This window comes from Garra rufa, chromosome 2, assembly GCF_049309525.1.
Source record: "Garra rufa chromosome 2, GarRuf1.0, whole genome shotgun sequence".
NCBI lineage: Eukaryota > Metazoa > Chordata > Actinopteri > Cypriniformes > Cyprinidae > Garra > Garra rufa.
Window position 1 is genome coordinate 66,256,614 of NC_133362.1, and position 27,703 is coordinate 66,284,316.

Below are 27,703 nucleotides of genomic sequence, written 5' to 3' on the forward strand. Positions count from 1 at the left end.
ATTTGGCTGCATTTTGTGCACGTTGCAGCAACAGTCCCATTTCTTGTTCTGCTTTTGTGATGTAGCTGATAATGTAAACCACTACAGAGTAAGCATGTGTGACATACTGGATATCCATGTTTCCTTGCCAGGCACGCAGTAAATGTTTATTATACTGGTTCACCTAGACGTCTTTTGGACTTCTTTTTAGTACAACAGTTTTCTTTTTGGAACACTGTTTGTATGCTTTTTCGAAGAGAGTCTGATTAATGGCAATAGATTACCAATATAATTGCCAATAGAAACCTCCTCCTGCCCAAACTAACTCAGCTCTCCGTGCCCACGTCGGTCTGTCAGTGGATCAACAGCTTCCTGACAGACAGGCAGCAGCTAGTGAGGCTGGGAAAATTCTCATCCAGCACCCGTACTATCAGCACTGGCACCCCTCAGGGTTGTGTCCTCTCCCCACTGCTCTTCTCCCTGTACACTAATGACTGTACCTCCAAATACCCCTCTGTCAAGCTCCTGAAATTTGCAGACAACACCACACTTATCGGCCTCATTCAAGATGGTGACAAGTCTGCTTACAGACAGGAGGTTAAAGAGCTGGCTGTCTGGTGCAGTCATAACAACCAGGAGCTCAACACGCTCAAAACTGTGCAGATGATCATAGACTTCAGGAAAAAAAAAACTGTTCTCCCCCCACTCACCATCATGAACAGCACTCTAAACACAGTGGAGTCATTCAGGTTCCTTGGCAACACCATCTCTCAGGACCTGAAGTGGGACATTCACATAGACTTCATTGTGAAAAAGGCCCAGCAGAGGCTGTACTTCCTCCGCCAGCTGAGGAAGCTCAACCTGACACAGGAACTGCTGAAACAGTTTTACTCTGCCATTATTGAATCCGTCCTCTGCACTTCAATTACCATTCAATTACTGGTTCAGCTCAGCTACCAATTCTGATCTCTGATGTCGGATAGTCCGGACTGCTGAACGAATCATTGGTACAACCCTCCCTACCCTTCAAGATCTGTACTTATCCAAAGTACGAAAAAGGGCTGCCAAAATTACTCTGGACCCCTCACATCCAGCACACTCGCTTTTTGAACTGTTACCATCCGGTCGGCGCTACAGAGCATTGAGCACTAGAACGACCAGACACCGAAACAGTTTCTTTCCTCAGGCAATCCATCTCATGAACACTTGATTGTGGAACAAACAACACAATACACTCTTTATTCATTTTTCAGTTATTTATTTAATGCACATACTTGCTTCCATTCAGATGTCTTTGCTATTTTTGCACATTGTCTGTCTTGTATACTTGTATTAGACAGATTGTTCTTTTTATAATGTGTATCATCTTGTCACTGTCATTCTGTAGTGCTGTGGAGCTTCTGTCACTAAAACAAATTCCTAGTTTGTGTAAACATACCTGGCAATAAAGTTCATTCTGATTCTGATTAAAAAAATGCATTTGTTGAATTATAATTTATATCAGAATCTGTTAATGCGCTTTTGAACTTTTAAAATTGTTCTTGCAGCGTCTCTTCCATCACTACTTTTCAAATCATCTCGACCACCGCCTCTTGTAATAAACGTACGGTTAGATGGGGGTCTTGGAAAATTTAATCTGCCGAGAGTCTTTTTCTTGCGACACGTCTTTGAATGTCTGACACTATTTTTCTGAACACAGTTGACCGTGACAAACAGTTCAGTTTCATCTTCTCTTGGGATCTCACAAGTGATGTAATGATCAATAAAACTGGCAACCATAGCATCATTGTCTTCATTTAACTTTTGTGCATTTTCAACCCAAAACAGGCAATGAACTTGGGGGAGATCCACGTTGTTGAAACTCTACACAATAAAAGTAATTAATATTTTACCAGTCGGCTGAGCTGAAGACATGATTACATCTATCAGAAAACAATGCCATCTGTGATCAAACATCCGTGCTGCAGTAACTGGGTTTTGTCGAATCAGTCCACATTTTTCAGTCAAGCTCACCTGCATTTAGATTTTTTCTTTCTTGTCTGAGTATGGTGCCAGTAATTTCAGGCCATCTGAGATCTGCAGAACTAAACGATGCAAAGAATGTTGGAATGCCCAGTTGTCTTATGAGTGCAAAAAGGTCTTTTTGAGTAGATTGCCAATATGATGGCGTTCCACGAATTGGTCTCAAAAACTTGTATTCTTCATCAAAATTCAATATTTTAGACAACGAGTCTGGGTTTGTTAGTATATCCGATGTTACTTCGGTCAACAAACTCTTGTCAGATCCTTTGCGTAAAGCAATTGAAACATTAGACCCAACTTGATCAAGCTCCGACAAATACTGGGCATAGAAAATAAAGTCTGAGCTCCGTGCAAAACGTCCATCTGTATTGAGGATTCTTGCATTTAAGTATCGTGACAACGTAATTTTGACCTCCCTCTTATCATAAAATGTTGGACCACCAGTTGGATAGAGAACTGGGAAACATTTAGCTTCATTGGATTTATCAGATAACAGGTACCTTCGGCAGGTTCCAGATTTAAGACATCCTGGAAATGCTGATCAATTATTTCGGAACCAATATCCACAGGTTGCAATGATGTGTCTGATAAAAGTCCACTTTGCTCTTTGATGTAGGTCAAGTCTTCTTCTGGCTGCTAATCAACATAATTTTCGTCAATCATTTCAACTACATCTTGAGGACGCTCTGCGTACATGTTCAAAACACCAGTAATTATACTCTAAAAGAGGTTGCTAATTACGTCAATGCATAGGTTAGGAAGATCCTGATTGGTCAAAAACTTAGATAACTGGAAAATTTTCCACATATGGACGACAAGTCAAAGCTATCTACAAGTGATTACACAGGCGACAAAGATCAGAGGTCAGACACAACAGGCTTCTCCAAAGACAGATACTGAAACAGACACAAAAACATGATCTTCTCTTCAAGGTTGCCTAACTCTGGCTAGACACTTTATCAGTATGGTTAGTTACACACATACTATGCAGTCAGCATCTTAGAAGGTAGAAACAGAATCAAACAGGATTCACTTTATCTATCAGGAAAACATGAACATTGATATCACAGATGTCCTGATCACTCGCTGATCACGTAAGCAGGAGGGTCATCCTGACCTCCTGAGACATGACATCTTGACTCTGAGAAAAGAGAGCTCAGCAGGCATAAAGAACACTGTTGCACATTCCATTCTTACCATAGTCTGTAACTACTAATATATATGTTTTACCTGCTAATTCTATTCAATCATCAAACAACCTAGAAGGATAATAATAATAACACGAGATATACTAATAATTATTATTATTATTATGGAGATCAAGCTCGATCGAGAAGTCCACTCCTTCAGTCCCCCGTTTTAGACCAATGTGGGGTCCAATACCCCACGTCTGGTCTACCAAGTGAGGTTACTACGGAAGGTGGAGTGGTGACTCATGCTCCCCTGGCGGGTCACAATCATCTCTTCACCCCATCATGGACATGCCGGAAACTAAAATTCCAGTCCCCATGGCAGGGGCTCTCCCACCTTCCACTCACAACAGGGCGTTGACGTTGTCTTTGGTCAATCGTTGATGTAAGCTGTTTGACAGCTTCAGCAGGCACATCTCTCCTTCCACAGGATAATTAAAGGCACAATATGTAATTTTTCAGCTTTAAAAATAGTAAAAATCACTATATCTATGTTATATATATTTTTTTAGTTGTGTACTTACATTATCCCGACAGTTTCCACAGACTTTCAAATCCGGAGAAATTTATAGTTTAATTCGAAGACACAGGCCGTTTCTTTACTTCCGTTTTGTCGCCCATCTATGGCGTCATATAACCTTTGACCCCTCCAGTTTCTCTAACTTCCTGCGGAACCGCCAAGTACGAAGTGAAACAGAAATGGATCATGATTATGCTTTGCCTGCACGTTCCGTGAAGCGCAAACGCACGGGTGAAATAAATTACCCGAGAAGGTTTTGGGACAAGAGAAGAAGCAAGACACGTATAAATATTGGAGTTGCATTTCCAAGATGGAGAGAGCTTCGTGACAAGCTGAAGCTACTTAGAGATGCTGAACTCGCTTGCATTCTAATAAACAGGTATGCATCCATTCAGCTAATTATATCTATACGTAATTTTTGTGAAACGATGATGTCTTGTGTAAAACGCAGACGGACTAGCTCTCATGTGTAGTAGCCTATAATGTAAATACTAATTTGTTCTATATCTAGCTCGATAAAGTAGCTTCAAATGCAGTTCACTATCTTGTTCGATATCATAGTATAAACGTAATTATAATTATTAACTAAAGGCGACTGTGTTTAACATATAACGCTATTACTACTAGCTAGATGGAATATTGATTTGATAGGGGTCTGATAATTCATACCCATAATTCATTCATATATCTCTCCATTCAAAAAGATGTGATTGTCAAAATACTAAGTTAGAATGAGTGATGAATGTGGGGAGTGACAGAGCACGTGTTCCAATGAACATCGTATTGCTGGTTCGCTCGCTTACTCTGTATTATGGGTTCGGGATGGTAAATTAAATTAAAATTTCCTTTTTAAACAGTTATGAAAAAGGAGGCCCATCAACATCAACTCCTTGCAAGAGACATGGAATGCCAATTCAAACTCTCTCGACCATAGCAACATCCAGTGAGTCATCATCACATAGGTAAGGTATACACAAGTTTTATAATATTAATTCTCCTATTATCTACGTATGATAAGTACACCAAACGAATAACTGCATTTTTTATTGTTCCAGAGAACACTGCTTTTTGGAGTCTGATATTGAAGTCCTTTCCATGGCTGAACTAGAAAAACAGGCACTAGATGAAAGGTGATTTTAAAGTCGTATTTAGTGTTGTCACGGTACCAAAATTTCAGTATTCGGTACCAATACCATTGAAAATCCACGGTTCTCGGTACCAATTTCGGTACCAATGCAAAACACAATAACATATTAATTGAGCAACACACAATTTTTTATTAATAAAGTTGAACAAAAATAAAATGTACAAAAAAAAAAAAAAACAGTGCCATTCTTTATACTTACATAAAATTTTGTTAAAATTTTTTCCACAGGTTAAAAAAGTATTTCAAGGATTGTAAACATTTTAGTAATTAAATAACATCTAAATAAATTACAGGAATAAAAAATGTAAACAAGTTTCACCCAAAAGTTTTTGTCATATTTCTGCTTCTGCTGAAAAACATCTGTACTGTTGTCTGTTTTGGAGTTCGCTGGGGTCTTTCATGATTTTCCTCAATCTGCAGCTGTAAAAAGAAAATATAATATACTTAAGTAAAGCAGTGGGCTAAGTCTGACCAGATGCGACATTAGATCATTGACACCAGCAAAAATATATGAATTTTCAGTAAATAACAAACCTCAGCTGTTATAATAAATTTAGATAAGATTACATATATTAAGACAAGTGTCTATCGCAGATGAAAACTGCAGTATTAAAAACACTTTACAATTTTCATTTATTAGATAACATTGCCTAACAATAAACAGTAGTTACATGGCAATTATTCTTCGTAAGGTTAGGCTAATTTCAACATTTACTAATGCATAAAATCATGTTAATCTGTTAAACATGAACAAACATGAATTAATATTGTAAAAATATATTGTTCACTTACTCTAAGTTTATATTAGATGATGCATGAATTTGATCTTATTGTAAAGTATTACCAAACTAAACAGGGGATAAAACGTGTTTTATTTGATTGTACTTTTATTCAATCCAAACTGCATTCATATTTATTATTAAAAAGCTTTTTAAACCTGCTAGAGTTATCCAGCCAAGAATAAGTCTAGAACGTTTTCTGACAGACTGATATTAAGGACATAAACATTGTTAACGACACATTTGTTCTTTCTCTAACACATTTATTTTGGATACACAAGTCATTTGTGTAAAAAATAGTAAATACATCATGTCCTTATTTTTTTACTCTAACAAATGTTATAGGAGCGTTGCTTCAAATTCATTAAGGCCAGCATATTAGCGTTAGCCGCGCTTATGCTAACGATTCACTACACAAACGGTGATGTTTATTTCAATCTGACATTCAAATTAAAATATGCAGTAATGTTCGTGACAGAAGCTCTAAATATGAAATTAAAATGAAACTTACCTTGCTTGAACTCTTTCATTTGATCGCGGAGTCGGTCTTTGAGGTGTTTTGTCCTTTCGAGAGAACCTAGACGACATCTTTGCAAATAGTTTTTTGACGATCTATGATGTTCGCTTTGTTCAGCCGCAAATCCAAAATATTTGGAGTAAGTCTGGCTCTTGTTTGTCAACAAGTGGATTCAGAGCCGCGGCATCAGCAGCACCACAGGTGCTTTAATGAAGAGAGCGCAACTGCGCAGTGCGTGTGTGCGCACCTTTTGTATAGCGTATCAAGAACCGGGTTGACCGGATAGTCGGTACCACCGGTACTTAAGAAAACCAGCTACCGTAACGTTTAAAATTTTTTAGTACCGACTTGGTACCGAAGTACCGGGACTTTTGACAACACTAGTCGTATTATAAGTAATAAACTGTTATTTGTTGAAATTAACAATAGGCAACTGAATAAAGTCATTTCACTTAGAATCATTTATTATATTAAAATCAGCTATGCACATACGACACAAAGAGCTGATGTGGTGCAGACTTGGTTGACAACAATTCCACTACATTTTAAAACACTGTTTTAATTCTGTATTTTTATTTTTCTATAAGTTTTTCTAAGATGAGTATTCATGATGAGTCCACCATTAGCGTGACAGAAGATGCTAATGATCTTCAAAACACAGTGTAAGTATTATTCGAATCCATAGTTATATACTTTACCTGTTTTATACCCATGATGACTGCTCTCAAGATCTGAAACTGACCCCCCCCCCCCCCTCCCCTAAAAAAAAAAACACTTAGTGTAATATTCTGTGTAATCTTATTATTATTATTCTGGACAAAGTTTTACACTTCATTAATGTGTAATCCATTGAGTTATTCAGTATTGTTCTTTGTAATTTTTATTTTAAGAATTGACTGGAGAGACCCAGATGATGATGGTGATGCATGGGAAACAGCTAGTGAAGATAGTAGTTCGGATGATGACTATATCCCATCTATTTGTATGAGGTTTGTCCCAAGGAAGTTTACCCTTTTTTCACACCATAGTTTATGAATGTTCTGTGACTTCAAATGTACGTGGGTAGGCTTAGACCAATGGCAAGCTAAACATAGACTATACGTGATTTCTTGTTATTGAATGGAAGAAAACTGGAAAAACTTTATGCACTGTATAGTGTAATGCTGTGTCTATAATAAGTTTCAATTTTACTACGATCTTCTCAAAAATTAAAAAAATTAAATATTTTTTCCTATAGTAAGCACATGTTAATGATGCATACTGTAATATTTTTTTTACATTGACAGAAGTAGGGGAGGAAAAAAAACAATTGAGATGATGGAAAAGCTTCCGTTCATCGGCCTGGAAGAGACTGTACATCTTTCCACAGAAAATGAAGTACCGCCACAACAAAAAGATTCAGTCACGTCTTCTCCTAGCTTCCAGGTCTTATGTGAGGATGATTTAATTGGACAACGAGCATCGATAGTGTATGAATCCAACTTGAAACAGCTGGTTACATATCTAAAGCTGCCTATTTTGAAATGCAATTTCACAAACAATGTGACAAATCAAGCTTGCCAGGCTTCAGCACCATTTGAAGTAAATCTGACTTCAAGAGGCACAGGAACAATCATTGAATGGGTGAGTCAAAAAGTATCTGTATACCACAAAATCATATAAATGTAAACTATTAGTTTACATTTCATTTTGAGTAACCATTTAATTTTTCTTTCATAAGACACATCCATCTTGTGGTGGGAATCAGAACTTTTGCACACATTACCATGTCCCACTTAGTCACATATATTTATTTTTGTACATTCTGTATTTGATTTCTAACACACACCACGTGCTCTTACACGTGTACACACACACACACACACACACACACACACACACACACACACACACACACACACACACACACACACACACACTCCTTCGGTAACTGCCTTCCAGTTTTAATAAGCATATTGTGATCATGCAATGTTTTCCCTGACAGACAAACACTTGTAATTTATTTATATATATATATATATATATATATATATATATATATATATTTAACGAGTTCCCTCTTACAGATAATAAACTGAGTGAAATGTTGAGCGTATTTGGCGTGCTGTCCGGGAGAGGGCCTCGAGCTCGGTAGCCATTCCCGAGCCCGGGGCTCTCCCCCGCCCAGGGGGAGGGGTCCGAGCTCAGCACTGGCCCGAACCCTATAAGCGCTCCCCCCTTAAGGGCAGAAGGTGAGGAGACGGGGTGGAGGAGGGGCTTTAACGAGACAAGAGATAGTGAAGGTAGGAATGTTGTGATATTTATAGGGATTTCCTGGGTTGATTGGATATGGAGAATGATTGCTGAGTGTGAACCAGCCGTGTTAATTATCTGAGCGAGCTCCTCCCTAAATTTGTTCAAAAACATCACTTAACGAGTTCCCTCTTACAGATAATAAACTGAGTGAAATGTTGAGCGTATTTGGCGTGCTGTCCGGGAGAGGGCCTCGAGCTCGGTAGCCATTCCCGAGCCCGGGGCTCTCCCCCGCCCAGGGGGAGGGGTCCGAGCTCAGCACTGGCCCGAACCCTATAAGCGCTCCCCAAAGGGCAAGTAATTAATCGCAGGACAGCAGCCGAATAGCTCCCCAAAAAGCTTCGGACTTAAGGGATGCTGGACGCTCGTAGTGGGTGTTGATGCATAAGTTGAGGTACGGGAGGAGCAGCTGCGGGCGCTGTTGGGGAAGAATAGGAAAAAACTATTCTAGGGTACTAAACTAAAGGAGGGTAGTGGGCTCTGCTGCGGCAGAGAAGGATTGTAAATATGTTTTCCAGCGGGAGTGAAAAAAAGGGGGGGGGGGCTCCTGCGGGAGCTGCCACTGCGGTGCTGGGAAGATGCTTCTGCGGAAGCGGGCTCTGCTGCGGCAGAGAAGGGGGGGGGGGCTCCTGTGGGAGCTGGCACTGCGGTGCTGGGAAGATGCTTCTGCGGAAGCGGGCTCTGCTGCGGCAGAGAAGGGGGGGGGGCTCCTGTGGGAGCTGGCACTGCGGTGCTGGGAAGATGCTTCTGCGGAAGCGGGCTCTGCTGCGGCAGAGAGGGGGGGGGCTCCTGCGGGAGCTGGCACTGCGGTGCTGGGAAGATGCTTCTGCGGAAGCGAGCTCTGCTGCGGCAGAGAAGGGGGGGGGCTCCTGCGGGAGCTGGCACTGTGGTGTGGGGAAGGGGACTAGAGGCTTCTGCGGAAGCGGGCTTTTGCGGTACGGGGTACGAAATAGTGGGGTTGGGTAGGGAATGGACTGGGATGATTGTTTTAGCTTAATAATGTTTGGTGGGCTTCTTTGATGTGGGAGCGGTCTGATCGGATGTAGCTCTTGAAAGCTTCTGACGACCAGCGACCGAGTGTTTGGATTTGCTGCTGGGAGAGGCCTTTTTGGGCTGCTGTTGTTGCTGCGCCAATTTGAAAGGAATGGCTGGAGAAGTTGTCGGCTGGGAAGCCGGATAGGAGTAATACAGACTTAAGGTGTTTCTGAAACCAGAAACGGGTGACAGGACGATTGGAGTCGTCTGTAAAGAGGGGGTCAGATGGGTTTTTTGATTTAGATTTCATGATCTGGAGAAAAGCTAGGAGGGTTTGGAAAGGTTGGATGGGCGACTGGAGGTTGAAGATGTAAATGAAGTGGCCTCTCTTGGATTGGTCTGTTTTGCTTTGTTTGATGAAATAGGAAATAGCTTCGCTGCCTAGTACTGCTAGGTCAGAAATGGTTGGGTGGATGGCTGGGTTGAAGCTAGATGTGATGGCGAGCTCAGAGCATCTGAGGAAGCCGAAAAAAGCCAGGATAAACATGGCGTCTAGCGTGCGGGCGGTGTGGATGGATTGATAACCTTTTCGGAGGGTGGAAATGCACTTTGATAGTACTTTCAGTGTTATGGGTTGGCGGGTGTCTGGGCGGGTGGGGTGGGTTTTTTGTATACCTTTAATAAGTAGGGCTGTCTGGGAATTGGAAATTTGGGTGGAAGGTGAGCCGTATAGAAGTTTGTGAAAGAATTGAATACCGCTAAGGTATCCTTTAATGGAGCTGACTTGGAGGTTTTTGATGGCGTTAAGATAGGAGATGAAGGAGGTGATAGCTAGCAAGGAGAAGTCGGGGAACGATAGCTTGTAAGCCACGTGAAATGTTTTGAAACATCTCCAAGCTGTTAGGTAGGACTGGAGGGTTCTGGGGGAAACGGCTTGGAGAATGGAATTGAGGGAAGCTTCGAGGAGGGGTCTCAGGGGGTGGTTTATGGGAATATCAGCTCTGAATAGGGAGGTACTGGGGTCGGGAGTGGGTCTGCCTCCGGTGCCAAGGATCTGAATTTCTGGAAGGAAAAACGAGAAAGAGAGTCAGCTATTTGATTTTTTGACCCAGGGATGTGTTTAGCGGTGATAATGAATTGGTCGCGAGCCGAAATCCAAATTAGGCGTCTTAATAAAGGCATTAGGGGAGGAGAGTGGGAACGGCCTTTGTTGACGCATTGCACGGTAGCTTCGTTGTCGCAGTAGACGAGGATGCTAGTGGCAGACCACTCTTTACCCCATAGGGAGGCCGCAACAACTAGTGGATATAGCTCAAATAGTGCTGAGGATGATAGCTGGGGCGGCAAGTTGGCCATCTGGGGGGGCCATGTGGACGCGAACCAGCGGCCTTGGAAAAAAACGCCAAAACCGATAGAGGGGGCGGCATCTGTAAACAGTTGGATGTCGATCGGGGAAGAAATTAGGTTATTATAGAAAAAGGATAATCCGTTCCATTGCTTGAGGAAGGATATCCAAAGACTGAGCTCGTTTCGGCATGGGTCGGTTAGGGATATTTGATCTTCTAGGGCGTGGGCAGAAGATGCGAGTGAAAGGAGGTGGGAGATGAAGGGGCGGCCTTGCGGGATGATGCGCATAGCAAAATTTAAATGTCCCAAAATGGACAGAAGCTCGCGTTTAGAGCAGCTTGGATTGGCTAGGAGAGAGGAACTAACCAGTATGGTTCTATCAATTTTTTCTTTGGGTAGAGAGGCCTGGAATTTTTGGGAATCCAAGTTGATGCCCAAAAATTCGATAGAAGTGCTGGGGCCTAAGGTTTTGTCTTGGGCGAGGGGAATCCCGAGCTCTGAGAAAACCTTTTGGGTAGTCAGAAGATGAGCGGCTGGGACGGAGTCGGGGGGCGAGATTATCAAAAAGTCGTCTAGGAGATGGACTAACAACGGTATGCCATAATTGTTGGAGAGAATCCAGCAAATTGCCTCTGACAGCATGTCGAACATTTTGGGGCTGCTTCTGCAGCCGAAAGTGAGGCGGACGGCAAAATAATATTAATTCTGCCAGCAAATGCCGAATAGATGGGCATGACTTTAAAGGCGGAGGTGATGTCGACTTTGGCCAGCCAAGCACCGCGACCTGCTTTTTTGATCAGAGTAATTGCTTGGTCAATGTCGTGGTAGTGAAGAGAAAATTCGTCGAGCGGGATGAGGCTGTTAATGCTCGGAAACTGGGAATTATGCGGGGACGACAGATCGATTATAAGACGTTTCTTACCAGAAAATTTTCTAGTAGCTATGCCAATGGGGCTGACCCGAAAGACGGTGAAGGGAGGAATGGGGAAAGGGCCGATCATGAAGTTCGCTTCTAATTCTTTTTTAATTAGGAGGTCGACTGTTTCGGGTTCGGCAGAAGCCGACTGTAGATTGGGACAGATAAAGCTTTCGGAAGGGAGACTTACGACGCCGGGGTGGAAACCATGAGATAGACCTGTTAGAATATATTCTGTAAACTGAGAATCAGGATGATGAAGTAGTTCTTCAGACAGACGAGAAACATTTACAGGAGTCGATAAATATTGTTTAGAATTTTTATTTGTAGCTTTTTGCACGGGACAAACCAGGCGAGCATGGGCCCCGCCACAAAAATTACAAACATGCATGAACCGGCAGCGTTGCCTTGTGCATCTGCCGCTGTTGAAGCTGGCGCATACCTGGTTGTCAGCGGGGGGAGGGCTTAGTGAGGTTGTCCATGAGCCGCGGGACATAGCTGGTGGAGGTTGAATGAACGACAGACAGCGCAGGAAATGTTACGACAGCCTAAAAATACCCTGCTGTGTAATTCTGTGTCTAGAGCCCCCCAGTAAGGGCACTGATTCCACTGGGAAATCCGGATGGCACATTTTGCGGCGAAAAGCTTTTGGTAGGTGTAGAAATGGGATCCCCCGTATGATAATGCGAGCTCAGCGATTATAGTGAGATAATCGCCGAGCTCGCGTCTTCTGTGTGGAAAAGTGGTGCAAATTACTTCTAAGTAGCGGGTGAATGCGATGGTGAATTCGGCAAATGATAAGATGCGTGACGGATTATTTGTTGAATTTTTTAGGGTGACTGAAAAGTCGCCGCAATTGATCTGGCGATCGGAAGTTGGAGGAGAGATAGGAGAAAGAAGACAAAAAAGGTCGACATCCGCACCTGATAGGATCTGGTTCCTGATGGAAGTGGGCACTAGGGGTGGTTCCAGGGCTAAGGCGTTTGGGGGGACAGGCAGGGGTGTTGCTGAGGCTAGCGTGAAAGGAGGGCGGGCTTGGGCGTAAGGAAAGGTGGCTGTTTGTGGAGGCATGCTCGCGCTTGGGGCGATTACTGGGAATGAAGGCAGAGAAGGGAGGAGGGGGGGAATAGCGGGCGCTGGGGCTTGCGTCATTGGCGGCGGTATGCGCGCGCCAGACGCGAATCCTGTGAAAAGTGAAGGAGGGAGGAGGGGAGGAATGGCGGGCGCTGGGGCTTGCGCCGGTTGTGAACAAATACTGGCGCTGGAGTGAGATGGCGGCGCTGCCGGCCATGGGAAGGAAAGGGGAGTGTGGTGAGGCTCAGGCTGAAGCGCTCGATGGCTTGAAGAAGCCGTGGGGTTGTGGTTTGGGCCGTGAGTAAAGTGTTGGCGTTCTGCTGAACGCGGGCGGGGGCTAGCGGCCTCAGCGACCGGGGCGCGGCCTAGACTCGCTGACGGTCTGCTGGCGCGCCCTGGCCGGGAGCCTGTCCCTGCGGCGCTGACGGATTGATCTGGTCGATCGTAGGGAGTAGAGCGGCGCCCGCTCATTCTGAGCGCCTTGGATGCAGGGGTAAGGCTGGAGGATTCGCCCGGTTGGAGCGAAGCGTGCAGGCTGAGGAGTTCCGCTTTTGTAGCTCGGCGCGGGAAGATGACGCCGGCGCTAGTGAGCGCTTGCCGCAATCCCGCCACGGTCCATTTCCCTGTGGCTGGGGCGGAAGATAGAGCTGAGGCGAAGGAAGACGCCGGGGAAGGTGGAGGACGCCTGGAAGGTGCCGGTGATGGCGGGGAATGGCGTCGATGTGAACGAGCGGCGGCGGTGCGGGAAGGCCTGCGGCCTCTCGGTGCAGCCGCGGGCTCAGTTGGAAGGTCCTGCGGGGCGGTGGTGGCCTGGGTTGCAGGAGCTGGTGCCTCTTCAAAGATGTTATCCTCTGGATAGAGATCGATTTCGGACATATCCGCGGTGGTTGGGTGGTCCATGGCGTTGACGAGACAAGAGATAGTGAAGGTAGGAATGTTGTGATATTTATAGGGATTTCCTGGGTTGATTGGATATGGAGAATGATTGCTGAGGGTGAACCAGCCGTGTTAATTATCTGAGCGAGCTCCTCCCTAAATTTGTTCAAAAACATCACATATATACAAAAACACATCTATACAAATGTAAAACTATGGTGGGGACACATGTCGACCAATCTAAATATTTTTTTTTGTCTAACAAAGATGTTCCAATGGTCACCAAATATGGAGGTGGAATTCACAGCCCACACTAAAATATGGGATTCAGGCAGGAGACTTTATGATGGCTACAAACATACTCCTGTCTGGGAATAACTACTATAAAGTCTCCCACTTGTTCAATTATATGAATATGGGCTTTGTTGGGAAGGACTTGTTCTTTAACATTCAAGACACCTACTGCCTAGGAGCAATCAAGGAATTTTGGGAAGGGAAGAGATCTACAGCAATCCAACGGCTGCAGGATAAGGACAGTGTTGTTGTGCTAGGTATGTCCCCTGGCTCCTTCAAATAATGGAAATTCAAAACTTAAATTATGTGTGCCGAATCCTCACATCATAATGTAGTTTATTTGGTACATTTTTTTTTTAAAGTACAAGGTTCCTTATCCATTTTTATCTTGCCTTTCGTTGATCTTTTCTTGTACTTTTCAAGTTTGTCATTTCAATTCTTGTTTTGAAATCATTGTTGTTGTTGACTTTTACAGCAGATGGAAGAATGGATAGTCCAGGTCACTGTGCACAGTACTGCACCTACACCACGATGGAGAACGAATCAAAGGAAATCATATCTGTTGTGACCATTGACAAAAGGCAGACCCAGCGAAACTCAGTCATTATGGAAAGAGAGGCTTTTGTAAAAACCATGGACAAGCTTCTAACTGAAATAAAGCTCACAGAAATATGTACGGATGCTCACACTCAGATTTCTTCTCTTATGAGTAAGTTTTTATTATTTACAGTACAATTGTAAAATCCTTTATTATGTTTAGTAGATGTGTATGGTTTATCTGTTGCATGTATTAACTTTTAAATGACTAATTTTTGTTTTGTTTAAAAGACCCTAACTCTGGTAGATACAAGGAATCTGGAGTACTTCACTCATGGGATATATGGCATGGAGCGTAGAATCTGGCCAAGAAGATCACTGCAGTGGGTTTTCCTATATATTTAAGTTTCAGATTTATGGACATTTAAACTTTTTTTTCTAAATCATATTCTATGTTGTTTTTGCATTGTAAGGCAGGACAGCTGTCAGGGCAAAAGATACTACTGAAGTGGACAAAAGACGTAGTTAACCACTTCTGGTACTGTTGTAAGACGGCAGAGACGGATGGGCATTTCCGGGTAAGTAATACCTCTGAATTCGTTTTATGAAATCTTGTAAGTAAACTACAGTAATGTTTACATTTAGTACTATATTGTTAACTGTCTTGAGGAAGCCTTGAGAAACAAGCATTTCATCATTTGGATAGACAGACCATAAACAAACACGAACTTGATAATGAAAAAGCCTCAAGAATCATAATCCAAAGCACTTTGCACACACATGGGCAATCTAACAAAAAATGAATTTGTATTGCAAAAACTTTATACATACAGACTCCAAAGTCTATATTCAATCGTTTGACACACTGCCAGCCTTAGATCAGAGCGCACAAAGTACAAGATCATAAAACCTTTAGTATTCATCAACATTTTGTTTGTTGTACCACTGTCTGATCTAATCTCCAGCTACTACTTGTAGAAACTCTGGAGCAGTGTGCTCCACCATGTTACCAATGAGCACAAATGGTACCTTGGCCAATGCCTGCATGATTGCCTGCCAGAAATTCAGGAGAAGGAATGGCTGGAGAGTGGGTCACAGGCTCACAAGGCACTAGAAAAGATTGTGCTCAACAAGCGATGGCTGAAGGATGTGCACAGATATCTGCCTTTTCGGTAAGTTCAGTTACCACAAGCCTTTTTCAATGTTAACTTATGTCTGATGTCCATGTATAAAAATAAAGGGCATAGCTAAACCTTTTGGGCTAATGAACTGTGTATGTAAACACTGACTTTTTTTGTAAATTAATGAAACTGTGATGTAATCTGCTATACCAGGAGTCTCAAACTAGTTCCACAGAGGGCCTAGTGTATGCTGGTTATTGGTACACATGTACCCGAGAACCACTGCAATTATGAAAGATCCAACCCAGATAACATAAATATTGGAACCAGAACCGTTCGGGTCCCGGGTCGGACCTCGGGTTTCGAGTACAGGTGGATCCATGAAGACCTCTAGTCTGTGGTATAATTCTTCAGAAATTATTTCCACAGATCTACCTGTCAGCTGGAGTCCTTTCACAACCACATCCTGATGTATGCAAGTAAGCGATTCAGTTTCTCACCGTTGGTTTATGAGGCAAGGACTCTCCTGGCAGCCCTTGACTACAACCACCATATGAACAGACCATCACAGCTTAACAAAGAAGGCCAAATGATGTAAGATTAACATAAATTTCTCAATGCACACTCTTCAGAAAAGCATATTGGTCTACCTTTTTTACTTTGTAATAAATTAATAATTTTAGACCAACAGGTTCTTTTTCCATATTAATATATTTTTTAAATATTAACCTCTTAAACTCTGCGGTTTAAAGTGTTTCAAAATGTTGCTGCTTCATTTACATGACCTTCCTCATATAGTATCAGCCCATATATGGTCTCATTTGAAAGCTTAGAGTCTCCTCTTTACGAGGAATACCATAACTTTTGGTTTTATGATTCATAAAGTAGTAAAATTATGCTTAGAATTTATGTTGTTCCACACACAAATTTCCGCCTAACGATTGTGAAGAATTATTACAAAGAATGTGTATTTCTTATATTTTTCACAAAACAGACAAGTCATATAACACAAGAAAGCTCTCATTCTCAAGAATCTGACCATATAAATCATTTTATTGTGTGACAAACACAGATCAAATAATCTTCAATTGAATCGCGATGTCAGAATATACTTGAAGAATATGATGATATATTCTATTACTTTCCTCCACATACTACTGCTTCAGTTAGCCGCAAATAGCCACAAACTCCATTTTATCTTTTAGATTAGGATCTCTTCTTTCAAACAAGACCATTTTCACGTTTCTGCGTTGCACCATTGCTGAGAAACCGTTGTTTTGCCAGATGCGCTCGGGCGCGGCTTTCCAAACGCGCTCTGAACCGCTCAAGCAGGTGTGTGTGTGTCTGCGGCTGCACTTAGAGCGTGTCAGTAGATCAGATTACACCCTCCGACCGCATGCCGTGCTGCTCCGAGGTGTGAACGATGACAGCTCAGCCTCTCCAGACGCGAAGAAGAAGCAGAGCCATGGAGAGGTTCCGGGTCACAAAAGATGCTTCGACGGTGCCGGGCATTGTGGGATATGTAGTTTTTGGACTCTTACACCGGTGATATGCGTCTGTTGGCGTCTCAGAGGAATATAGCGGTCTCAATTATCCAAAATAGACGCTAAATGAATAAATAACGGGCCGTTTCCATGGAGAGCAGAGGATCTGCGGCTCATAAGCGCGTCTATAAGTATAACAGTGCTTCTATTCAGGTTTGTTTTATTCTTATAATTACTTTGAAACGTAAAGGACACCAAAACAATCTGCTAAGCTATGTATTGAGTGTATATTGAATGTTGACAGTAAAGTACAGTATGTGTTTCAGTAAATACACAGGCAAACATAAAAATGAAACATAATTCAGTCAATTATCATGAAAAGTGCTATGGTACATAGTAAAATAGTATTCTATTCTATTCTCAATAATGTGCTTTATAAAGCCTGTTTTTGCAAAGAAACAGAAGGACACTTTTAGGGGGGAAAAGGGGCAATGCGACTCCCTTCGGTTATAATTCAATAACTTTCAATTAGAAACTGTTATATGAAAAAATCTTTTTTCTGGTATATCCTGAGACCTAGTGGAATCAAACAAAACAATTTGCAAAGAACTGAGACACCTAAATCCTGAGTTATAGACTTTCAAAAAAAACTTTTGAAAAAAAAATCAAAAAGCGCCTATGTTTTTTTTGTTTTTATTGTAATATTTGAAATCTATATAATGTTATTTATAAAGAATTACACTGATATTATGTAGTTTAAAAGGTTTTCTATACAATGAAACCATTTTTTTTTATTTCCTCCATTGTATGTGTATAGGGGAACCATTTGAATTTAGGTAGGCCAAATGCAGGCGGAAATCCCCCAAATAGCCGCAGAGCTTAAGGGGTTAATGTATTTAAAAAAATGTATAACTTGGATTTTAAATAAATGTTTTATAGCTTCCGTCGACAATACCAAAGGAAATCCGGGAGATGGACTGTCCACACTTTGAAAGTTGCAAAGGACTACAGCTACATCCCTGATCTGCAGGCTGCCATTTTGAGGAAACGACTGCATTCTGAGAGGGGGTTGCCAAGGCAGAGGATTCTACGTCCTGAAGACCCTAGAACACTCGGCCTCCTTCCAAATGTTCCTCCTCCATCCATAGACACCATTATTGAGTCCCACGTCAGTAGAGGCCTAGGTATGACCACCTGAAAGTTTAAACTATAAATACTTTTTCTGTAAACAAATTTGTCATTATACTGTCAAAAAGACTATTATTCTGTATTTTGCAACCGATGTGAAATTATAATGTATTCCTGTATATCTAAATGCAATTTTTTTTTCTCTTATAGGGACCGGCACTATACAGCAAGAGACAACGGAGTAGCAACGAATCCTTGTTCATCTGAACCCAAGGCCTTGTCAACTGAGCAATCTGGAATTTATTTTTTGAGAGGACACTTATATAGCATAGTATTTTATGCAAATTTTCAACACATGAGAGGTGTAAATAAATAGCATGCAAGTTTAATGTTAAACTCACGAACAGTTTTTATTTTTACTTCAAAAATATATTTTTTTGAAATCAAATTGTCTTATGTCTGCTCCTCTTGCTATTACTGAAGTAGTTACAGTAGCTACAGCAGTTATAACACCGTCCAACCAGTGTATCTGCCAAATGGGTCCGGGTATTTATCCCGTATTCTGGACACACAACAGCTGGGAATGACAACACGGTTTCCCGCACCAAGGGCACCATAATGCCACAAGACAAAATTCCTGTAAGAGGCATAGCGGTATTCCCGGTTGTCATCCCCAGGAAGCTGTGTGTCATGGAGAGCATAAATGTCGTTTCTGAGCCGCCGAGCTAAGCGCAGAACATGCTCATCTAAAATATACAATGACATGTGGGGCAATCTACTGATGCAGGTGGCCTCCGTCATCCCACAACATTTATTCTCCAAGTCAGTTCCCATTTCCCTGCACCTTGAACAGCTGCACCATCCAGGCACACCTTGTAATGAGTCATAAGGGTTAGTAATTAATGACAGGAATTTTTTTGGGGGGATAACTAACCCTTTAAAGGTACAATATGTAATTTTTGGCCACCAGGGGTCACTCAATCAAAATAATAACTAAAGACGTACTTTGATGACGTCTGGAAAGAGCGTAGGCCCATAGTTCATCTTTGGAACACAGATTTAGATATTTTTGATGAAATCTGAGAGCTTTCTGACCCTCCAAGGACAACAATGCAACTGAAATGTTCCCACTTCACATTGCACATTTGGTCAAACGGAATTTACCCCTCAACAGACAGTAAAAGATAAGACAGACATACTGTACAAAATGTACATGTATTTTCTTATGTACCAAGGTGCATTTACACATTCAGAAACAGTGAAGTTGCTACAGTTATGAATTAAAGCCACTGTTTGTAGGGAATGCAGATGATTACTGCGTGGTGTGCTCCTTGCTTGAAAAATATGCAGATCAGAGCATGATTGAAATGGTAAAGTATAACATAAAAATGTTTCTATTTACAGTTTTTCTAATAGATTTGACACATTTCTCAAAACTCAGGTCACTGTCTTCAAAACACTTTGTGATTGTACATTTTCACTCATTTCATTCAAATTACAAATCATGCACATAATTTTCTCAAAACAATGTACACAAAACTCAAATATTTTTACAATAGTTTGTACAGCCAACCAGTATTTTAAAATAACATTGTTACATTTTTACTAGTGGTGGGCCGTTATCGGCGTTAACGTGCTGCGTTAACGTGAAACTCTTATCGCGCGATAAAAAAAATATCGCCGTTAATCTATTCTCAAATTTGGGTTGGGAGCTGGGTCTAAACTACGCAAGCTATGATGACTTTCACCTTGATAGTTTAACGCGGATGTATACCGAAGACTATAGAATATGGTCGCGCGTTTACGTCTCCTCCGCCAAAACACAGACGGGGTCGCGTCGTCCTCCATTCATAAAAACCGAATCTATTATAGCGCGAAATGCCACGTAAATTCGTCGTTTTTTGGATTCATAAATCAAATGTTGGTCAGTCACTTAATTCAAATCGCGATATGGACTAGTGTATGTGAAAACTGAAATGCAAAAAGACCGTTTTAATATGAATCCGGTATGTTCCGTTTGCCTAGCTGTATGTATGCATGGCGGAGACAAGCTTTTACTACACGCATACTGAAACACACGTGACGCTCCCGCTAATTTTTGGCATTTTCATCTCACATGAACAGATAAACTCAATCTCCCAAACTGCTGTGAGTGTCACTTTTACCGTTTCATTTTTATGAAAACTAGCATCATATCATACTGTATACACAGAAACTTTACGGCAACCTGTCAAAATAAAAGTATGGTGTAACATGTAATGGGTTGGGTAGGTGTTGACGTTAAAAAAACACACAATCTAATAGGTAGAAAAAATAATTTCATTGTTAGTTAGTTAGTAAACACAAGTACATCTAATTGAACATAATTTATTTTCATCAACAAATTATCATAGAACAGCTTTATGAGCTTTATGATCCATTCTCAAAGACTTTAAGTCATTATTTGGGTAGCACACATTCTGAATGCCTTCAGCAGAATTCAAATTAGCCATTTTAATCTAGATTAATCTAGATTAATTCCAAGATTTAATCTAGATTAATCTAGATTAAAAAAATTAATCTATGCCCACCCCTAATTTTTACACAAATCACAAACATTTATCTCATGCATCTAATGCTTCTTTTTATTATATGTTATTTTATTTTATTTATTTTTTTTGTCTTACAGGAGCAGTGTGATTTGTGTGGTAGGTGGGCACATTTTGAATGTGCCCAATATAAAAAACATAGCTGCAATACATACACATGCAAAAAGTGTGAGAGTGCCCAAAAGGCCAGTGTGAAGTGTGTGTAACACATATAATTTTATGACAGAAAATTATGTCATTAGAATGTTATATGTTCATGGAAATTATTATAAATGATTGTTCAAATATCAAAACGTGCTACCCCTGATATGTTAATGATCCCATGACAGAATACACTGCTCCTGACATCTTAAAGATATTACAGAACATATCAACATGCTCCTCATATTTATACAGTGCATATTCAAGGAGTAATGGTGTAAAACAAGGTGAGTTTGCACTGGGAGCTTTATTTGATGGCGTGCACGTACCTCTGCGTGAGCGGTGAGTGGGAAGGGGGGAGACGGGGTGGTATTCCCATTGCAGAGATCACGGGCCGAGGGCACCAAGATCGGACCGAAAGGGCACTTTAGCTCGAACTCCCCCAATATGTGCTACGGTAGCATTTTTTGACATTACATCACCAGTAAATACTAAACTGCAACAAATATATTGTCCTGTCCTCATTTACCCCTAAAGCAAAAGAAAAATAAGCTTCCTGACAGTGTTTTAATGATTTTTCAAAAGAGGAATAAATACACAAACAATATAACAAGACACTGATTACAGTAGTCCAAATAGTGATAGATCAAATTTGCCATCACACCCTCTTTGTAACAGTTACACAGCAGCATTAACTAGTTTAATGTGTATTTAATGGTAAGGTACAAATATTTTAGTGTTTTAAATGTGCATAATTTTTTTAAATATTCCCAGATTTATGATGTTAATAACTTTAGACAGGCATCATTATTTCTTGAGTACAAAATTATATTCTATATACAACATTTCTATGATGTGTTTGTGATTCTAGAGAGCAGTGCACGAATGGACTTTTATTTTGGTCTGGTGATGTGACGTCATAAAGCTGCGCGCGCTCCTCATTTGTTGTGATTCACCTGAAGAAAGGTTTGTGGTTTTAAAGTTATTAAATCAATGCAAACTATTACATCAATTAAAGAATTTGCAAGCTGTGTAAAATAAATGCATCATTATTAAATATAACGTTGTAATGCTTTATTTAGTGTTACTTGAAGATTAGCCTTTAGTAACAGAGAATGTGCGTCTCATTTCTCTCTCTCTATCATGAATCAATCGCGTGATGATAAGAAGTGATGAGGGAAACTGAGAATCCGAATCATTTGAATCAAATCATTTGTGAAATGATTCAGTGATTCGATTCAGCTGCAAACAACAACAAACACAAACGAGTGAATCACAACCGAGAATGATTTCATTAAAGTGTAATATATTATATATGATAAACAAATAATTGAATACCAGCTATTAATTAAAAATAGCCTGCCTAAATATGAACCTTCTGGGTAATTTGTATGTTTTATAAATTTTATATAGAAGTCCGTTAACTGTCTGACTCTTACTAGTACACTGACTACTGAACTAGGAGCTGATTGAGATGCACCCAGAGATTTAGACTGCATTGATTTTTCTTTCTATTAATTATTCTCATCTTAAACAGGACAAAGTTTTTAAACGCACAGAAAAAACTCCTGGAGAATCAACAGAGATCCAAGTCACACATTATTAGGAAGATGGCATTTATTAAAGAGAAGAGTGAAGACATGAAGATTGAAGCCTCATTGAAACATGAAGATACTGAGGAACAAACAAAGATGGTGTTTATTAAAGAGGAGAGTGAAGACATGAAGATTGAAGTCTCATTGAAACATGAAGATACTGAGGAACAAACAAAGATGGTGTTTATTAAAGAGGAGAGTGAAGACATGAAGATTGAAGTCTCATTGAAACATGAAGATACTGAGGAACAAACAAAGATGGCGTTTATTAAAGAGGAGAGTGAAGACATGAAGATTGAAGAAGTATTTGGAGTCAAACAAGAAGATGCTGAGGAACAAACAGGTTGGTTTTTATTCTTAAAGCTGAACTCATTGCAAAATGAATATAAAGAATATTTATTAATAATGTCACACAGGTGTAGAAATGTATTAAGTGCTACTGAGAAAATCCTGCTTTCACACTGGCCATTTGTTATCATGACATCAGGCATTTAAATTGTAGCGTTAATCTGGAATAACACTCATAAAAGACTATACAAATGTAGCAAACATTTTCATACAGTTCTTTGCATGCAATTCTTCTAAGATCAGTTCATTTACCTTTTTTGTAGACCAAGACAATGTAGGATATACAGAAAAACAGTACAACATTAAAGAAAACAGTGCTGTAAATATAAAGCAAGTCTAACAATAAAACAAACACAAAAAATAAGCCAAAACATTAACATTTAAGTTAAATTCTGATGTAAATATGTGAGGTTAAAGATACACCTTTTTTATAAAGTTAAAAAATAAGGAGGACAATTAGGAAAAGAAGAATAAGATGTATAAATAAATCACTGGTTAAAGAGAGGAAATGAAGAAAATAATTAAATATCAATATAATCAAGTAAATAAATAGATGAAAACAGTGCGTTCAGGAGGCATAGGTCAAACTTACACCAAGGTACTGTATTTTAACATGAGAACGGCAAAAACCAGTGGTTCTCAAACTGGGGTATGGGAGGGGATGGAGGGGTACGAAAAACAAAAGGCTGAGCTTTGGCATTTATTTAATTCTACCCCAAATTAAGGTTAAGGTGATGAGTAGGCATAAATCAGGTTGTTGTGTTTCCCATGCATTGATTTATTTGTGGCGACTCAAATATCATATATCATGACTACAATATCAAAACTGACCACAACAAATAGATTTTCCAAAAGGTTTTTTACAGTGTAAAAAACAAACTTTTTTACAGATTTTTTTGTGAAAAAAGTATACACAGTAGAGATCTGAAATTTTGCATATGATCTATTGGGTATATTACCCATCACATGGATTTTTTTCAGACAAATCTGAGGAGGTCAGGTGGGGAACTTTTCCAGAATTTGATGATTCCAGTTGGAATGACCCATTTGAGACACCCTTAATAAGTAAAGATTTCTCAAATTACATGCAACACCTCTTACAGTTGCTTAACACAGCAGTCGTCGTGTCTCAAGGCTCTGCATATGTTGTGTGTACCTCTTATCACATTTAACATTTGTTCCATATGAACATAAGTGCCCTGCAAAGTGGACTTCATAGGATATTCCGTGATGATTCCAGTTTGAAGCAACCAAATACGTTTCATTTAAAGGTCATTAAAGCGTGCAAGACATGAATTTAAATTGTATTTATTTATACAGGTCCTTTTCCAAAAATTAGCATATTGTGATAAAGTTCATTATTTTCTGTAATGTACTGATAAACATTAGACTTTCATATATTTTAGATTCATTACACACAACTGAAGTAGTTCAAGCCTTTTATTGTTTTAATATTGATGATTTTGGCATACAGCTCATGAAAACCCAAAATTCTCAAAAAATTAGCATGTTTCATCCGACCAATAAAACAAAAGTGTTTTTAATACAAAAAAAGTCAACCTTCAAATAATTATGTTCAGTTATGCACTCAATACTTGGTCGGGAATCCTTTTGCAGAAATGACTGCTTCAATGCGGCGTGGCATGGAGGCAATCAGCCTGTGGCACTGCTGAGGTGTTATGGAGGCCCAGGATGCTTCGATAGCGGCCTTAAGCTCATCCAGAGTGCTGGGTCTTGCGTCTCTCAACTTTCTCTTCACAATATCCCACAGATTCTCTATGGGGTTCAGGTCAGGAGAGTTGGCAGGCCAATTGAGCACAGTAATACCATGGTCAGTAAACCATTTACCAGTGGTTTTGGCACAGTGAGCAGGTGCCAGGTCGTGCTAAAAAATGAAATCTTCATCTCCATAAAGCTTTTCAGCAGATGGAAGCATGAAGTGCACCAAAATCTCCTGATAGCTAGCTGCATTGACCCTGCCCTTGATAAAACACAGTGGACCAACACCAGCAGCTGACATGGCACCCCAGACCATCACTGACTGTGGGTACTTGACACTGGACTTCAGGCATTTTGGCATTTCCCTCTCCCCAGTCTTCCTCCAGACTCTGGCACCTTGATTTCCGAATGACATGCAAAGTTTGAGCAACAGTCCATTGCTGCTTCTCTGTAGCCCAGGTCAGGCGCTTCTGCCACTGTTTCTGGTTCAAAAGTGGCTTGACCTGGGGAATGCGGCACCTGTAGCCCATTTCCTGCACACGCCTGTACACGGTGGCTCTGGATGTTTCTACTCCAGACTCAGTCCACTGCTTCCGCAGGTCCCCCAAGGTCTGCAGGTGTTTAGAGTTAATTAGTTGATTCAAATGATTAGGTAAATGCCTTGTTTAGAGAACCTTTTCATGATATGCTAATTTTTTTGAGATAGGAATTTTTAGTTTTCATGAGCTGTATGCCAAAATCATCAATATTAAAACAATAAAAGGCTTGAACTACTGCAGTTGTGTTGTAATGAATCTAAAATATATGAAAGTCTTATGTTTCTCAGTACAGAAAATAATGAACTTTATCACAATATGCAAATTTTTGGAAAAGGACCCGTAGATGTCATACTTCACACTTCTCTACTAAGATTTGTCTGTGTTTGAAGACGCTGGCTTAGTTGATATAGGATGTAGTTGTGTATTAGTTTTGACACTTTCACATCTTTGAATGTTTTGATGTCTGTTGTTTTGTGTCATTAAACTGGGGTTAACTTTTACTTGTCTTTTTTCATCTTAGATCTGATGGCCCTGAAAGAGGAGAGTGAAGTACTGAATGAAATGGAAGAGAAAAATCATGATTTCATAAATGGAGAAAAATCTTTTAGTCGTTCACAGACTGAAACGACTTCCTCAAGAAAAAAGACTAGAAAGACAGGAAGAAGTTATTTCACCTGCCAACAGTGTGGAAAATCTTTCAATCAAAGAGATAGTATTAAAAGACACATGAGAGTTCACACAGGAGAGAAGCCTTACACCTGCCAACAGTGTGGAAAGAGTTTCACTCAACCTGGACACCTTGGAGTCCACATGAGAATTCACACCGGAGAGAAGCCGTATGTCTGTGAACAGTGTGGAAAGAGTTTTACTGAATCTGGTAAGCTTGGAGTCCACATGAGTGTTCACACTGGAGAGAAACCTTATTTCTGCGTACAGTGTGGAAAGATTTTTACTCTAAAAGGAAGCCTTACCAGACATATGAAAATTCACGAACAGCCTTATATGTGTGATCAGTGTGGAAAGAGTTTTGATCAACATGAAAACCTTGAAGTCCATAAGAGAGCTCATAAAGTGAGTCCTTACACATGCTCTGAGTGTGGAAAGAGTTTTAGTCAAAAAAGGTGCTTTGAAGAACACAGGAGAATCCACTCCGGAGAGCAACCCTACACATGCCCTCAATGCGGAAAGAGGTTTATTTATAAAATAAACCTTCAAGACCACATTCGAATTCACACAGGAGAGAAGCCTTTCACTTGCCAGCAATGTGGAAAGAGTTTTACTCAATCTGGAAAGCTTGGAGTACACATGAGAGTTCACACTGGAGAGAAACCTTACACCTGCCAGCAATGTGGAAGAAGTTTCAGCCAAAAAGGAAACCTTAACAGCCACCTGAGAGTTCACTCTGGGGAAAAGTCAGCTATATGTGATCACTCCCTTGCAAAAACTAACAATGTTTTTTCGTTGTAACCATGGTTTAACTATGGTTTTAGTAATAAAACCATATTAACTACAAAATAAATCATGGTTCTGCCACAGAAAAACTATAGTTTTGTGGTAAAACCATAGTAACTACAAAAGAACTATGGTTTTACTACAGTATTGACAGTGAAACCATAGCAATGATTGAATGAACCATCTATAACATAACTGTTAAAATTAAATATTGATGTACTTTAATATGTGTGCTTATACTTACCTGGAAGAAACAATTAAGCATGGTTTTGTAAACAAAAAAATAAAAATAAATACATACATATAAGAGTGGCCTTAGCTGCTCTTCCTCTTTCACATCTGAATTGTTTTGTTTTACTGGGGATTGAGTTGGTCTTGCAGACCCATATCCTTTTAATAATTTCCCAAACAGACAAAAAAAAAATGCATACACATAAACCGTGTTTGATACCTTTAATTAAGCATGATTTTGAAAAGGGAATGAAAATATAAATAAATACAAATATAAAAGAATGGCTTTAGCTGCTCTTCTTCTTTAAAATCTGAATTTTTTTGCTTCCTGGGGATTGAGTTGGTCTGGCAGGGCTTTTTTTTTTTAACCACTATGCTTTTTTTAGTTCTGTATTTTTATGATGTTTTTGCAACCTGGTCATTTGGCAATACATATTCATAATTTACCTTAGCAATAACAATATGTATACAGTTGTAAGTTCACATGAAGTGCTATTTGGGACAGGACCCACGTCTCCTATAGATCACAGCACCTCACAGCAGACAAAATCAAAGCAACAATACACATTTACCACGCGGGGGCCAGCCGTGAATAGTTGTAATTCACTGACAGCCAATCAGATTGTAGCATTTTTGCCAGCTGTCCTTGGTGCTGAATTTTACTGTCCCTGTCCATGGTACTGAAATGCTGCACTAGTTATTCAAAAATTTACATGAGAGGTATGTTAAAATCTACATCAGTTCAGCCTGAAATGTGTATATATTTTTCTGTATAGAGAATGACCATAAAGTATGTAATATCAGTATAATATGTTGCATTCAAAAATTTATCTACAAAATAAACAATTTCACCCACTATTCTAATTGATGATGAGTCAAATAGTGTTTGAAG

At 40.2% G+C, this 27,703-nt stretch overlaps 1 protein-coding gene across 1 annotated transcript in view; it reads left to right on the forward strand.

The window, feature by feature from the left end:
• Positions 1 to 26,595, forward strand: part of LOC141326050 (uncharacterized) — a 239,686-nt gene extending 213,091 nt beyond the window's left edge. Inside the window, exon 5 of the mRNA XM_073834751.1 lies at positions 25,791 to 26,595. Within this exon, the coding sequence (XP_073690852.1) occupies positions 25,791 to 26,595 (805 nt within the window). The remainder of the gene's footprint in view (positions 1 to 25,790) is intronic.
• Positions 26,596 to 27,703: the final 1,108 nt, after the last annotated feature.